The 17,589-nt window shown below is 36.1% G+C and overlaps 1 protein-coding gene across 3 annotated transcripts in view; it reads left to right on the plus strand.

Annotated features, from left to right (window-relative positions):
• LOC128229360 (uncharacterized) overlaps window positions 1-17,589 on the plus strand; it is a 45,005-nt gene that overhangs the window by 18,848 nt on the left and 8,568 nt on the right. For all 3 annotated transcript variants that reach the window (XR_008260084.1, XM_052941242.1, XM_052941243.1), the window contains 10 exons: window positions 1,267-1,357; window positions 1,565-2,174; window positions 2,647-2,754; window positions 3,319-3,476; window positions 4,537-4,662; window positions 6,772-6,843; window positions 7,390-7,492; window positions 11,980-12,138; window positions 12,944-13,123; window positions 17,197-17,350. Coding sequence is in view for 2 of the 3 variants with exons in the window: in XM_052941242.1 (XP_052797202.1) it covers window positions 1,267-1,357; window positions 1,565-2,174; window positions 2,647-2,754; window positions 3,319-3,476; window positions 4,537-4,662; window positions 6,772-6,843; window positions 7,390-7,492; window positions 11,980-12,138; window positions 12,944-13,123; window positions 17,197-17,350 (1,761 nt within the window). In the remaining variant the exon portion in view is untranslated. The remainder of the gene's footprint in view (window positions 1-1,266; window positions 1,358-1,564; window positions 2,175-2,646; window positions 2,755-3,318; window positions 3,477-4,536; window positions 4,663-6,771; window positions 6,844-7,389; window positions 7,493-11,979; window positions 12,139-12,943; window positions 13,124-17,196; window positions 17,351-17,589) is intronic.

Below are 17,589 nucleotides of genomic sequence, written 5' to 3' on the forward strand. Positions count from 1 at the left end.
TTACCATATTACTTGGTACAAATGTTGTTCTTATTGAGACGATGTGCAGTGACCTTGACCCGGCTCTATACCTCAAAGGGCAAGTTCACACGAGACATTTAAAGGTCAGACTATTCATGCTCGTGTCAGTGCTATAACTTAATTATGCATTGATGGATTACCATATTACTTGATACAAATGTTGTCCTCATTGAGACGATGTGCAGTGACCTTGACCTGGGTCAATACCTCAATGGTCAAGGTCACATCTGACAGTTGAAGCTCATAGTACACATGCTTGTGTCCGGGCTTTTTACATTTAGCAGTGTAGAGATGTCAATTCTTACTGGATTTATTGACCTTATACATTTCATGCACTTAAGCAACAATAACTGAATTTGATCCAAGAACTCGAACCAATTGCAATTTGTGCCAGTAATCCATCATGAAGTTTCGGGTCCATATTATGACAATGCTAAATAGAGGACAAGATATAAATGTTAATTGAAAGTGTTACAAATGTGATAATATATTTATTTCATGTGTTTTTTCTTTAAAAGCAGTAAAACAATGTTATGACGTCACCACAATATATATGTATCACTTTATCGAAAATACTTGAGGCTTGCTATTTCATCGATTTTATAAATCAAGGACTCATTTTCCTTCGTAATTTTAGCCAAAATAACCTTGACATTGATCTTAGCTACACTACACACAATATGATTTTTTTTAACAAATATCCTTTTATCATATGTTCATATATCCAAGAATATTTAGGTTACTGATCCAGTCATCGAAATTAGACTTTTGGATGAACAAGCCCGAATTCTTATACTATTGCTTGACATCAAATTTTTTTAACAAGCCTTGCTATATAAAATTCAGAATTTGAGCAAGCCCAGAAGACATTTTACCAGTGCAGGGCTTGCGGGCTTGTGCTAATTTCGACCACTGCCGATCAAAATACTTGTATTTTCTATATTCCCACTCTTGACCAGTGGTTGTGTACAATTTTGGTCACATTCATCATACCAGTCAGGTTGCGAGAAAAACAAAATATACTAAAAAACAACGCCCGGGGGTATAGCCGTCCTTTGGACTGCCTTGTTAAAATTAAAGTGGAAAAAGCAGCACTCAACACGTGGCACTAGCATGATACAGGATCAGAAAACATGAGTATTGTGATATGGATATATCGATTTGGTGTGGGGTATTTTTACTGCTGGATATGGAAATGGAACTTGATAAGCACATGATAAATAAAACGAATTTTTTGTTGACCAGGTACGACAACAGACAAAAGACATCCTGGATTTAGGCCATTTAAACCAGTTATAAGCAAGTTTCAGTGCAAAATGACCAGTCAAAACATCAGGTATTTTCAGACTCACAAGTATATCAAATTATTATCTTCCTAATAGCAAGGTCTTATAAAATTCTAGTATGTTTCAAAGTGGAAAAAGGCAACCATTATGCTTAATCAACATGGGTATGCAGTTTTGAAATTTTTGGATCAAAATTTAAATCCATTGTGTTATATTTAAAGCCGTATTTGTTTGACATTTCAAACTTACCTTTTCAGTGACATTGATCAGAATGCAACCCATCAAGGTCCCAACACTAGTGGGAGTGTGAAGCCCACCTTCCAAACCCCATACAAAACCACCCCTGGGCCTCTCTCCACAGACCAACCTGCTAAACCCAATTCCAGCAAATCTATAACCCCCGTGTTTAGGCCAAAACAAAATATTCAGTTTGTACAAGGAAACAAAACTCCATCTGCTGAACAGGGAGGAATGTTTAAAACTGAACATTCTGCTTGTTCAGATATTAAATCAAAACCTATATTGGGAAATACTCATAAAAATATGCTAGATGTTAAAAGAGAAATTCATGAAGAAAAACAAGATGATAAGGAACTTGAGATTGGCAGCTCAAATATTCAGACAAGTTTTGTAGTGCCAGAGGAAACTTCAAGGAATATGGAAAGCAATGTCAAAGAAACAAAAGACTTCGATGAAGGTGATGGTATTGGCATGAAGAAAGTTGTTGCTAAGGATACTGTTTGTGATGTCAAGGAGATTGTCGATGTTGCTATGGAAACAGGAGATGATGAGTTTAGCCAGGGTGAGGATGACATTTTCTACTGTGACTTGCTGGAGGCCCGGAGACATCAGGATATGCTTATAAAAGTACACATATTTGACAAATAATATCAATAGTTAAGCATTAAGCCTGAACGTAAATAATATTTATGGGAATTCATGCCATATGTTCAGTAAATATGGTTGCACTGAACATTTGCTGTGTGGTTCCCCCCTTGCAGTGTATGTGCTGCATTGTAACAGGGATACAAAACAACATTTGCTAGCATTTTTAACTGCTCGACTTACTGAATGAAACATTAAAGAAAATGATACAAGTGATGCATAATGCTTATCAAGGTTTTGTTTTTGTACAGATTTATGAATTTACCTGGTATCTACAAGGATATGTCAAAACACTGTGCCATACTTGAAACTGTCTCATTGACCAATCAGGGGTGTTGACTGGTTGAATGGTCTGCATAATTATATGCTCTTATTCATGCGTAAAGGGCTTATCAGCTTTATTTAATATTTTCATATTTTGTAAAAGAATTTTTTACTGTTTTATCTACTGCAGAAACGTGAGATGGATAAAGTCCATCCACGGGTGGGCCGGCTGTTCGAGATGAAAAAAAGTTCCATTAGATACCAGCTGTCAGACTTGCATGATAGATTGGCAAACTATGTAAGTGATATCTAGGGCCACAATTTAATTAAAAAACTAATATTCAACTAAAGTTTTATGGTAGAGTTTGTTATATATTATTAAACTGTAAATTTATAGGCTGATAGACTGAATGGAATCACGTCTAAGTAGAAGCAAAAGAATTGTATTGATTCTTGCGATTGATGTATAACCATGCAACATGGAAGCAATTATAGCATACAAAGAAAATATTTATCAGTAAGTTGAAGGTAATGCACCTGTTATTTACTCTCAAGAATGTTTACTATTACAATAAGTTATTGATATTTTATGGTTTTGTTGACATTTCGTAGGGTTATTGACATGTTGTATCAAGCAACAACACACTATAAAGTGCTTTGAAACCTTAAGGCATCATTGTTACATTCTCAACTGGATGTAAATATTTAACAGAATCGAATAGGAACCTCCAAAGTTCCAAAAGTACAATCTGTCTTTCCCAAAATAATCTCCAGCTTTTTAGATTCAGATGCTAATATCATTCGCTCATATTTTTATTTGTATTTGTTTGGTGATATTTTACCTGTGTCCATTCTACCTTAGGAACGACCCAATTTTGGTGTTGTGTCCAGTACAGCAGCAGATTACAAGTTCAATCTGGCTGACCACTATGGGCAAGGCACAAGTCATGTTCTGGTTGGAGATGGGGCTTACCTCGTACCCGATGATGCCGGGCTTATTGGAAAACAGGAATTTTACAGGTAAACAATGTGCGGTTAGACAGCATGAATGTGGTGTCTAGTCGATCGAACAACTTCTTCTTGGCTTTCATTTATTTGTTTGTCTGTTTTTCAAAGACAAAAGTAAAGGTATTTTGGTAGCATTGGTTTAATTGTCGACATCGGCGTGTGACCAGTAGATGACCCCTGTTGATATTCATCAGCTCAAAGGTCAAGGTTACTGTGACCTTGAATGCAAAAAGTTTGTCCAAGTGATAATGCCACAACTTATTGTCCTCAAACCTGATTTTGAGGCTGGGCATGACCAGTGCATACACCCTATTGATTTTGAGATCATCCAGTCAGGGTCATGGTGACCTTGAAAGTGAAAAGCTTGTCCAAGTGATAACAGTCTTCAATGCCTACACCTATAGTCCCCTGACATGACCTGACATGGAGACTGGGCCTAACCAATAGATGACCCCTATTGATTTTGAGGTCATCATGTCAAAGATCAAGGTCACAGTGACCTTGAATGTGAAAAGCTTTTCTGAGAGATAACTAGACAATGCATAGATCTATTGACCTCAAACTTGACATCGATGTTGGGAGAGACCAGTAGATGACTTGATTTTGGGGTTATTTGGTCCAAAGGTCACGGTCATATGACCTTTCATGTGAAAATCTTTTCTTAGATGACCGCTTTTGATTTTGAGTTCATCAGTTCAAATCATTTCAGTCCATGCATATTTTATTTACTGGTCCAATTATCCTGAAAAACTGCGCTCATGGGAGCATAATGTTTGACAAGCATTTTTTGTTGACTTACCAATTGAACCTGGGCTAACCTTGTACTTAAAAACAGAAGTTTTACCCGTAACCTACTAAATGTTCATTGGTGGTGTAGGTGGCTGCTTAATTTGCTGTACAATTCAAAGAAATGATTGTGATTTTACACAATCTATAAGAAAAGGAAATTGTTCATGTTTAATCTGAGTAATCTTGTTTAAGTGATGCCTTACTTTTGATGTCTTATTTTCTTACGAGTCATTAAAATCAATGTGGTCGATGTTATATAAATTCATAATTATCTTGTATATAGAGGGTTTCTGACCGTGGAGAGTGTTGACAGGAAGCTGATATCGGAGGCCTGGGTGTACAACCACTATCGCTGGATTGTCTGGAAACTGGCCGCATACACTCTCACATTCTCATCCATTGCTCAAAGGTATGGGGATGGGGATGGATGCGGGGTGGGGGCTGAATTCAGAGCTCAGGAACAGGGGATATAACCGAGCTGTGCTTCTCAGTATGTCGTCACCTAATGCAAGACCACAATGACGGTGTATGGAAAAATCATTTAGGTGACAATATGCATTGAAATTATGAAACGTATGTTGTTATGACTTATATCCCAACCAGTTTTTCTTTTTTTGTGTGATTTGTTTGTGAGTGTATTTATGATTTGTTTATGAAAAAAACCCACACAATTAAATATTATTAAACTGAATTTATATTTTGCATTTTTAGTCACTACTTTTTTCTTGCGAAAATAGACATGTTGACTAAGAATTAAGAATGTGGGGTGATCCTTGTTGTGCCCCCATAAAGTTTATGTCTTGGGTTGGAGGGGCATCTATTAATGTGTCTTTTCAATCTTTGGTTAGGGCTGTTAAACAAACAAAAACATTTGGAATATAAAATCATAAATGTTGTTCATATGCTTTGGTATACTCTTTGATCAAATAAGTAGTATGGATGGATTTGCCCTCATGTTGCTGGTGTCAATACGTTTCATTTTTGTGTGAGAAAACAACTTTATTGTACATAAGGTATTTTATTAACACTTCTATTAAATGCAAAAAAGGCTTGATTCAAATATCTATAGTTGCTGCCAATATCTATGAATGTTATTGTTCCGGCAAGTCCATTTATGGCACTAGAGGTGCAGTACTTGATCATATATCAGATTTTCTGTCTGTATAATAAAATAAACTGATAATTGTGTTAATCTTTTCATTGAAAACAAGTAGTAAACTTATCTTAAAGTAGAAACCATTCACCAATTTCATCCTTCAAAGTCCTATTTATATACACTTGGTAAATAGACTTACAAAAATATGTATTAAAAGCTCTCATGCGGTATGTCTCCTAATAGATATGCTGGGGAAGAGGGCTATCTTTAGATGGGTAATTTGCCTGATCCTGGGGCTTAAACAAGGCTTTACATGACTGAATGCTTGTAAAAACAAAAGCCTTTTTTAGCTCGACTACCGGTATTCGAAGAATAAGGAGAGCTATGCTACTCACCCTGGCGTTGGCGTCACACCTTGGTTAAGGTTTTGCATGTAGGCACACATAGGTTAATATCTCAGCAACTGCTTGAGTTATTGCATTGAGACTTTATACAATGGTACTCAACCATCCAATCTACTTAATTAATAAAGTCAGATAACTCTTGTTTGCATATAATGCAAATAATTGCCCTTTATTATTCAACTTGTAAGTTCTGGTTAAATTTTTGCGTGCAAGCACACATAGGTTAATATCTCAGCAGCTGCTTGAGGTATCGCATTGAGACTTTATACAATGGTACTCAACCATCCAACCTACTTAATTAACCAAGTTAGATAACTCTAGTTTGAATTATATTAAATAATGGCCCCTTTTGTATTCGACATAGAAATTCTGCTTAAGGTTTTGCATGTAACCACATTTAAGTCAATATCTCAGCAAATATATCATGTATTGCATTGACACTTGAGTCACAGGCTCCCAACCATTTAACCTTCTTATTTAATCAAGTAAGATAACTCTTCATATTATATCATTTTTGCCCCTTATTATGCGACTTAGAAATTCTGGTTAAGGTCGTGCATGTTAGCACACATAGAATAATATCTCAGCAACTACTTGATATATTGCATTGAGACTTTATACAATGGTATTCAACCACCCAACCTACTTGAATAACCAAGTTAGATAACTGTATTTTGCAAATAATGGCCCTTTATTATAAGACATTCTGGTTAAAAGTTTGCATATAACCACATTTATGTTAATATCTCAGCACATCTTGTGCAGCTCTTGTTTTGTTTACAGCACATCTGTTGATGTTATTTGTAACCTACAGTTATTTGTGTACTGCGCTAGGTTACACCATCCCAATAATGTAGTCAGCAACTCTTTGGTTCCTTATTTATACACAGGGGCAGTAATGTTGATATGCTCAGTATGTATCTTTACAATATGTTTACAATTTTAAAGCTGATTGGTAAACCACTAATATTTCACTTCAATTGTTTGGAATTATTAAAAGAAATGTCTATATTTTCAGGTGTTTCACCCCCGAGATGGTGATGTTGCAACTGAAGTACAGATATGACAGGGAGATTGACAGGGCTGAAAGGTGAACCATCCATAAACTACACTTTAAGCAGGGATTTCATTTGCCTGTTTTTAAACTCAGCTTTGCTTTATTTTAGTCTGCATTCAAATTAAGAACATGAAAGATAAAAGCTGTTAAGTAGTTCTGTCAATTAGTATTCTATATATACCCATTGCGAGAAAATTGTTTGAGGAAAGAGAAAAAATGAGCACTTAATGGAAATTGTTTGAGAAAAGATTAAAATTGAAAATGAAAAAAAATTGAAAAAAGAGAAAAAGTGAGCACTTAATGAAAATTGGTTGAGAAAAGAGAATACTTGCGATGTGCATTCTGCTGATGTCTACTTGCAACTTATGATTTTCTGTTATTCGAGAAAAAGGTTCCAGTACCCTTGGTGTCTTGGCAGCGGAGTTTGCACTACATTTAACCTCAGTTTACCATAATATAGAAAGCATTCAATGCATTGAGATCAGACTTGGTGCACATATCATTGCTTTCAACATGGCCATCTATAACTCTTTTTGACAATGATTCTGTATGATGGTGTTGACTGTTGTGTCCTTTTAGATCCAGTATAAAGAAGATCTATGAGCAAGATGATACTCCAGGCAAACGTATGGTTTTGTGTGTGGCTGAGATACGCTCTTCAGTTGGAGAGGAGGGAAAACAGGCAAGTGATTGTTTTGTTTTGAAAATTAAACAGTTTTTTTTTAATTATGTCTCCCCAAATAAATGGGGGAAACAAATTGTTTTTCCCTGTCCATCAGTTATTCAGTCCGTCCGTCCGTCAGTCAGTCAGTTAGTCAGTCAGTCTGTATTTCACACTTTGTTTACAACTTAAGAACACTAACACCCAGGAACTTCATACTTGGTATAGAGGTTGGTTATGACTATAAGATGACCCCTATTGATTTTGAGGTCAGTAGGTCAAAGTCACAGTGACTTCAGGTGAAAAACAATTTTTTGGTCACCAGTCTGTACGTCACACTTCTTTCTGCTCAGTAACTAAAGAAACCTTGGACCAAGGAACTTCAAACATGAACCCAGGAACTCCATACTTGGACCCAGGAACTTCATACTTGGTATGCAGGTTGGTTATGACCATAAGATGACCCCTATTTATTTTGAGGTCAGTAGGTCAAACTCACAGTGACCTTCAGGTGAAAAACAATTTTTTTGTCACCAGTCTGTACGTCACACTTCTTTCTGCTCAGTAACTACAGAACCCTTGGACCCGGGAACTTCAAACATGGACCCAGGAACTCCATACTTGGACCCAGGAACTTCATACTTGGTATGCAGGTTGGTTATGACCATAAGATGATGTTTGTTCATCTCTGGTCCAAAAGTACATCTTTGATTATTTCTCACCTAGGACCACACAATGGGGGAAACAAGCGCTTTTTCAGGAAAGCCATCTCTAGTGTTTAATTATAATTAATACATAGGTAGTATATAAGAAGTAGGGATGCAAACGAATGGCAAAACCGATATTCGAATATTCGGTAAAAATTGAATCTTTAAAAAGTTACAGTTATCTCTATCACGAGACCCTTTTCTTTATCTGTCGAATATTTCCAGTGTTATCGTTATACAAGAAATCATTGCAGCGTGTCGAATATTTTCAACGTTATCAGATTCTAGAAGGGCACAATTAATGCTTACTTATACTACTAAATATGATAATATATAATGCTGATGATGTTTGAGATTTGAAAATAAAACATAAATACGTATGATTGCAACTCATTTATTGTACAACAATACAGGATATACATTAAAATGCTATGACATTCATTTAAAAGTTTAAAACACAAACATTACATCAAAATATTGATAACATATCTAGCATTTAACAAGCACATAATAAGCACATATAATTCAATGAAATCACTCATCAATATCATTATCATCATCACATATGATGGCCTTGTTCTTATTCAGAAATATTATCACATGACAGTCTGCCACTAGAGGAAAGCGTCCCTCGTTCTTTTTCCACCATGCAAGTAGAGTGGCCTCCTCGTCGGAAGGTTCGTGCAGGTACCGACGCAGCTCGTCGTTAGCCGTCTTGGTTGTCTTTGGAACCATGAAGCTAAGACAGGGTTGTTTGGAGGGTGTTGGCGCACTCTCGTCGGGAGTTGGCAACCGAAGTGGAACATCGTCCAATCTGCTCTCGAGCGCGTCTTCCGTGTAGCGCCGCTGTTCCGTTGACAGGAAGTCCAGGTCCTTGTAGCGGGGGTCCAATAGAGTGGCAAGGACTGGGGTGGATATGGCGGTGGCATCGTTCGAAGGCCGGATGTGGCGACGAAGCTCAGCAGTAATAACACCCTTCACTTCCTTGACGACATGGGAATCATTGACATTTACGAAGTCCTCTCAGTCAAATGACTGAGTACGTCGCTCAGCTCAGAGACGACGGTCCACTCGCCGTCGTTCAACGACAGGTGCTGGTTGGCCTTCCGGGTAACCCGAGTGTCCAGCATGAGGTTGGACAGGACGCGGCATTGCTCGTTCAGCAGGGCAAGCATGGCATGCGTGCTGTTCCACCAAGTTATAACATCCTGCACCAGCTCGTGTTTGGGCACCTTTAGATTAGCTTGGCGCTTGGCTGGCATCTTTTACGTTGTTAAGAAATACAAATCTGTTATATAATAATAATAAGTTTAACTTAGAATGTTTTGCGAACAGATATTCTGAAGGAATGAAGTGGTATCTACTTTCAGCATATTATATCAATCACCGATTTGAGCAATATTATAGCTTAATTGGCAGGCAAACTGACAAGAGGGTGTGAAGGCTGCTTCCTTAAATTGTCAGGGTCATTTAAAAGTACCGAAAATCAATTAAACTTGTTTGATGTCACTTCCTAATAGCCAGTTATTTTATAATTATGGAGACTGTTTATAGTAATCTACCATCGTTCCCTAATTGACACATAAGCACACTCGATTGTCATCTTGTTCACGCCTCAGGCATTAGATGCTTATTGTTGTAAAAACAAGACAATATCATTTTAAACACAAAAACTGCGCTGAAGACTCGAGGTTTATTTCATCATTTTTTGAAGAAATAATCATATATTCGAATACCAATTTTAACATTCGAATACTAAACGTTCGATCGAATATTCGTTTGCATCCCTAATAAGAAGGCAATATATGTTATATTAAACAACATTGAGAAACAGTTATTGTTAAAGCTTGCTATATTTAACTTTTAAGTTTGTGATGACAAAAAACTGGTATCTTTCCATCATGTCAAATCAGAAACAACTGTTACATGACATGAAAATAAAACAAGAACCCAATACCAAACATTTCTACCAGCCAACTTAAAAAGCTACCAAATTTTACAGATTGTAGATTATATGCTAGGATAGATAATTTGTGGTGAAAAATAGTGAAAATTTTCATGTATTAACTCTTAATACTTTGTTTAGTAGGTAGGGAAAAAATAATTTTAATCTTTTTCTGGGGAGAATAATGACTATCTACCGTAAATTACTGGGTATAAGACGATAGGGGGTATTAGACGCAGGGAAAAAAATATGTGAAAAATCCGAGAAAAAAACTTTTAATCTATGTTTTTGGTTAAAAGACGCATAGAAAAAATGTCAAAATCGTCCGGCATTTTCAGCCACCATGTTTGTTGACAGTGACAAAAACATTCGGAACTCCTCGGCCATTTTTTTCAAAAACAACTTTGGATGTATGCAGGTATATCAGTTGAAGTAGTTCGTAAAATTTTGAATTATATCATTAATTAAATGTAGTGTGTTAGAGTTGTATTTATTGATCTAAGTTTAAATTGATTGCCATTGAATTGTATTATTTCAAACATAATTAAATATCACAAGAGTTAAGTCACAAAGTTTTACTGCTAAATAAGATTACTACGCGATCTACTTGCAGCGGACTTAAACGTGCCACTTTTTTAGTATGTAAACCGTCCAAATACATCCGAGGTTGTTTTTGAAAAAAATGGCCGAGGAGTTCCGAATGTGACAAAAAAATTTTTTTCGTGAAAATGGCGATGGTTATCTTTAAAACCATACAACCATACTGTCGAGAATGAAGTTATGTTATGCAAAAAATATTTTGACAGTGCCCAACTTTGTTTTTTATATGTAAGTTTGATTATTGTTTAATTCAATTTATTATTCAAAATAATATTGAATACCGTAATTAACAAGAGTTCGGACACCATAAATTAATTATTTTTTTCGCTCTCCGAATACATAGAAAATTATCATTTTTACATTTTATTTACATGTTTGTTTAACCTGCCTTTTTTCTTCATGTTTGGTTTTTACCACTTATTAATTTATCCGTAGTAATCAATGGTCATAAACTTATTTATTACGCCTATAAGTGTAAATCCTTCATGAAGTTAATTAAAACACCATTTTATACATGCACTGAACTGAAATAAACACATTCTATCGGCTTCAGATCAAAGAGTCACACTGTGTGACGTCACATAACTTACAGTTATACCCACGAGGATCTCGTGGAGAGCATGGACATTGCTATGCAGGATTAATGTACGATTATTGCTTCATATAGTCTATAAGTGTGGTACAAGTTTGAAAGCTTATTGGCAGATCGTTTTACAAACATGCCATGTCGATGTTTTTTTAATCCCTTGATTGCCCTTGTTGTTTGTTTAATCCTCAAATAAATATATCACACATCCTTTTCAACAGGCAATAAATCGTTTAGGATGGGTAGTAACTAATTAAATTGTCACAGTGGTGTATACGGTTAGGTAATCTAGCCAGGCATTGTAAAGATAAAAATCAATAATCTTCGTCTGTGAAACTTGGTAACTATGAAAGTTATGATTGATGTATTTGGGAAATAATTATGGGTGTCCAAATATTTAGAGTGTACGAACTCTTAGGTGAATTATCGTAACTTTAATCGAAAAATGTTTTTGTTGAAATTATAAACGTCTTACGATATCTTAAATTCAGGATTTGTCATTTCCATCTGCTCCCACTTATTGCTCACTTGTGTATTGCCAGGTAAAGCTGTACCTAAGTGAAAAGTGGTATGGAATTCCAGTCAAGGATGCTGCCCTCAAACCAGACTGGTGCTAGGGTGTGGCGGGTATATGTGGGCCAGAAATTGACTTGAAATGTTATATTTCTAGGTCCAGCTGTATCTCAGTGATGGATGGTATGGTATTCCGGCCCAGGTTGATTCAGCCCTCACCAGACTGGTGCTAGCTGGCAGGATATTTGTGGGCCAGAAACTGATAATGGCACGTGCTGAATTAGTGGGAGGGGAAGATGCCTCTACTCCACTGGAGGTGGGTGTTTGTTTTTCATTAACTTTTCAAAGTCATATATAAGCATTGTCACAGTGTAGAATAATACAAGTCACCTAGTCTGACCTTTGTCTAAGATTTGGTTTAGTTGCTGTTCTTGGCCTATTTATGATCGACTGATTAAAAAAATAATTGATAAATAGCCTTGGCGTCTTCATTGGCATTTTAAAAAAAATATCAAATGTTTGCAATAATTTGAATTGTGAATGCATTTGTATACAAACTGTGCACATTTTCACTCTGACGATATGCACATGAGTAGCAAGTCATTTAACTCTGGCTCAAATGTGGAATTATGCCCCTTGAAATGTGGATGAGCTTCAGCATCTGCTTACAGTGCCTTTGTAACATTTTGTACTATACATGCATTCCTACAGGCAGTATGATGTTGACTATGGTATGTGACTGTATGAAGGAGGTGAGGTTACAAGGGCTGGCCAAACCCACTCCCTGTGTACATGTAACATATTACACCATATATATCCTACAAGTTACCAGGTGTGTGATGTGAAGCTTGGGTGTAACTGTGAAAGAGGCAATGTGAGACAATTGGCTTGGTTACCATGATGAAGGTAGGGCAAGCAGGCGTGGTCACCAGGATAACCTGACCCAACACCTCTGTTTCATGTTACTTATAACACAATATATTTCCTACAAGCTCCCAGCAGCGTGATGTTGAAGCTGGGTTGTAACTGTTTGAGGGAGGCAAGGTGAGACAGCAGGCTGGGTAACCAGGATGACCTTCCCCCTGTGTACATATCACATATAACACCACATATATCCACAGGCTGCCAGCAGCGTGATGTTGAAGCTTGGGTGTAACTGTGTGAGGGAGGCAAGGTGGGACAGCAGGCTGGGTTACCAGGGCAATCCCCAACCCCTCTGTGTACCTCTCTCTACCCTCCAGCCAGACGGGGGCCCATTGGGTGTTACAGATGTTGTCCTGGTCAGAAAATATCCAACCATGGTAAGACATTTGCTTTATTATAGACCTTTCAACTTCTTTTAATATAAATATCCAATGGCAAAAATTATTAAAAATCTGTATCATGGTACTGTCGTTTTCTGATCCTGTCTCATGCTAGTGCCATCTGTTACGTTCTGCCTTTTACACAATGAAGTTTATTTAAAAATTCAACTTAGTAAGATAGTTCACTATGATTTGTCAGGAACATATTTGATCTCTCAGTGACCTAAAAATGTCATGCAAAGCTTAAAGTAGTATGTTATGTTTTAATTAAAAACATATATACTTTCGCAGATCAATTTAGACAGGATACAGCTGGAAAAGCATCCATCTAAATATCCTATATATATATCAGTACAGTCAAATTCCCTGGCTATTGTTCACTCAATATTTGTACAAAGGTCCAAAATTCTACTACTCTTTCATATAAACCTTGATTTCGGCTGTTTTGAATTAATTATGAAATGGCTTTACGTTTTGGAGATTATTTTTTTTACATGTATTTCAACTTTATTGATAAGTCAAAGTTTTAATTGTAATAAAATCTTGCAAAAAATTATATTTCCGAAACTTTTTTAATTTATTGTTCATTAATGATATTAAATATTCAACAGAATTAGAAAGAAAAATATATTGTCATAAACATGAACATTGTAAATTGGAAAAAAAATAATCTTGCCTCAAAATTCCTTTCGATGGAAAATTTATTGACAGGTTTTGACAAAACTTTACATCGCATTTTATAAATATGTACAAACAGTATGGTGTTGAAACATGAGTATACAGACATGTTAATGTCTTTATTTTGTTGGCCCTTCGGTAACATTAAACCACCTGATAACTATACAGTTAAAGTATAAAAATTATGATAGTTTGCTTACAACATGTATATCTCTCTCTGTTTTAATGTTATCATAATATGAAATAATATCATATGTATTAGAATATATACAGTCCTACAATGAAATTATGCACAGCCATCCAAGAACTATAACTATTTGATTTGTTAAGGCAGAGCAAGTATTTTCTAAGCAGTAAATAAAGTAACACTTGCATGTTAAATAATAGGAAAGCTATATGATATGTTATGTATAGAACTATACCAATGGGCTCGATAGGAATTTCCTATTCGCCTCTCTCCTAGAGAACCTGCGTTCAATTCCCAGCCTAGGCGAGTGTGAGTTTGGTTAGTGGTCACCAAGTTGGACGAGTGGGTTTCTTTTCCGGGTTTTCCAGTTTCCCCTACTACACAAGACCACACTCTCTGGTATCATTGTGCCAATGAGAGTTGCAAAAACTTGTTTCACAATTGTTGTGAAAATAAAAGCATATTTTTGATTCATTGTCTGATGTTGTGTTTATGCAGTCTCAAATGACTACAACTTTAGAAACGTATCTTATTGGTATATTGTACTTTTTAAAAAAACATAGTTGATGTGTTTCCATAGCAACCTTTAAGAATTGAAATGAAATGACTGAAAGATACATAATTGTGGAATATTTATTTATCAATCATGCTCCCTTCAGTAATATTGTAATATCAATTTCATACTGGACTATTGTTTTGTGATCCTTTAAACAGGGTATCAGGTCTGTGCCATTAGTATATTGTTAACTGTTCTTCTTTCTATAGCTAAGTATCACTAAAATAATGTGAATTTTCATTTGCTGAAAAATATTTATTATGACATTAAATTAGATAAAGCAGATAAATATTCATAAAATAATGGTAATGTAGTCAATAAAAAACCTGAACATTGGTCAAATTCTTTAACTTTGGTATGAATATCAAATAAAGAAGATTGGTTGCCATGGGAACATGCAGAATAACTTTCTCACAAAAGTTTTTGTTGCTTCATAGTATTCTATTCTTGATCTGAACACTAAACCTAGAAAAAACAAATGAATGACCATTGACATATTTGCTTGTTTCTCTCCAATAAACAGCTGTTTATGCCCCCACAAAGTGGCGGCATATAGGGTTGCCCTTGTCCGTACGTACGTACGTACGTACGTCCCGAAGATTGTTTCCGATCTAATTCTTGAAAACCGTTTGTCCAATCCTCACCAAACTTTAAACACATGTTTGTGACCATAATATCTTGATCAAGTTCGATAGTCATGGAAATCGCTTTAGTCATTTAGGAGTTACGGCCCTTTTTTGCCAAAAATACTTCAAAAATATATGTTTCCAATCTAATTCTTGAAAAGTATGTGTCCAATCCTCACCAAACTTTACATACATGATTGTGACCATAATATCTTGATCAAGTTCGATAGCCATGGAAATCGCTTTTTTCATTTAGGAGTTACGGCCCTTTATTTGCAAAAAAAGACTTGAAAAATACGTCCCGAAGATTGTTTCCGATCTAATTCTTGAAAACTGTTTGTCCAATCCTCACCAAACTTTAAACACATGTTTGTGACCATAATATCTTGATCAAGTTCGATAGTCATGGAAATCGCTTTAGTCATTTAGGAGTTATTTTCAATTATATTGTAGCACACGCCATATAACAAATGTTGTCGAAAATAAACAATAACATAAGTTTTCATTTAATTGCGTTCAATATCAATGTGAATCTTCATTTTACCCAAAAATTCTTCAATTGATGGATTTTATTGATAAACACAAATGTGTTTTTATGAAAAACAATAGCATATGTAAAATAAAAGTATAATTTTTAGACAAGAATGTATCTCCATGGTTACCGTGGAATCAATTTCAATTACTGATAGCTTAATTAAAACTTTAACATTTCAATATCACTGTCTGAAAGTTTGAATGCTGTAGAACAAGTATTATTATGCCCCCTTTTGAAAAAAGTGGGGTATATTGTTTTGCACATGTCGGTCGGTCTGTCTGTCTGTCTGTCTGTCTGTCGGTCGGTCGGAATACCAAATGGTTTCCGATCAATAACTTGAGAACGCTTTGACCGAGGGACCTCATACTTGGTATGTGTATTGGTCATCACCAGCAGATGAACCCTATTGATTTTGAGGTCAGTGGGTCAAAGGTCAAGGTCAGTGTGACCTTTACATGAAAAACGGTTTCCGATCAATAACTTGAGAACGCTTTGACCCAGGAACCTCATACTTGGTAGGTGTATTGGTCATGACCAGCAGATGAACCCTATTGATTTTGAGGTCAGTGGGTCAAAGGTCAAGGTCAGTGTGACCTTAACATGAAAAACGGTTTCCGATCAATAACTTGAGAACGCTTTGACCCAGGAACCTCATACTTGGTAGGTGTATTGGTCATGACCAGCAGATGAACCCTATTGATTTTGAGGTCAGTGGGTCAAAGGTCAAGGTCAGTGTGACCTTAACATGAAAAACGGTTTCCGATCAATAACTTGAGAACGCTTTGACCCAGGGACCTCATACTAGGTAGGCTTATTGGTCATGACCAGCAGATGAACCCTATTGATTTTGAGGTCAGTGGGTCAAAGGTCAAGGTCAGTGTGACCTTAACATGAAAAACGGTTTCCGATCAATAACTTGAGAACGCTTTGACCCAGGGACCTCATACTAGGTAGGCTTATTGGTCATGACCAGCAGATGAACCCTATTGATTTTGAGGTCAGTGGGTCAAAGGTCAAGGTCAGTGTGACTGTAAGCTGAAAAAAGGTTTTCTGATTGTCCATATTTTAAGTGTCCAAATCCTACTAACAATTTGGCTCCCAAGGGGGCATAAATGTTTCACTAACATCTCTTGTTTAAATTGTATTCTTTTAAAGTCAATGGGTGATATATTTAACATTCACTCAAAACAACTCAGCTGAGAACTGAACTACACTTACAACATTGCAGCATGGTAAGGGTTAACTCACAGATTACCATAGACCATACATTATTTTTGGTCAAGGGATGGGATACTTGTGTTCCATTTAATTGTGAAATAACAGCCACTATTGTAAATTCTGTTTGGGAAAGGTAATCTCCAATATATAAGATAACATTAGAATTTGGAGAAATCTGATTTCAAATACATGTCTATGAAAAAAGATACCAATTTGTAATGCGTGCTGTATGATATGTTCAATATATATGATCTCTTGCCCAATTTGCAGTACATGGAAAAGCTATCAGGAGGCGGATGTTTGTTCCGGAGTGGATCTGCGGAGGAGCGAGCTAGACGGGAGTTTGAATCCCGTAAACAGACAGAGATGGAGAAACTGTACTCCCGCTTGCAGGAAGAGATGGAAATAGAAGACAGACAAGAGAGTAGGAGTTATTTACCTACTTAACTATGCACTAGACTCTAGTGTTCTCAAAAATCTGCAATTTTGATGAAAGTGTTGATATGAATGTATTAGTACATTTGAAGACAATGAATATTACAGTTTAAGTCAATGAGTAGTACAGTCCAAGAGACTGATACTTTGACGGATACAGTCTAAGTCACTGATTTATATAGTTGGTGTTACTTATACAGCCTAATTCACTGATTGATTGAATTAAAG

The sequence above is a fragment of the Mya arenaria genome, chromosome 3, assembly GCF_026914265.1.
Source record: "Mya arenaria isolate MELC-2E11 chromosome 3, ASM2691426v1".
NCBI classification, from domain to species: domain Eukaryota; kingdom Metazoa; phylum Mollusca; class Bivalvia; order Myida; family Myidae; genus Mya; species Mya arenaria.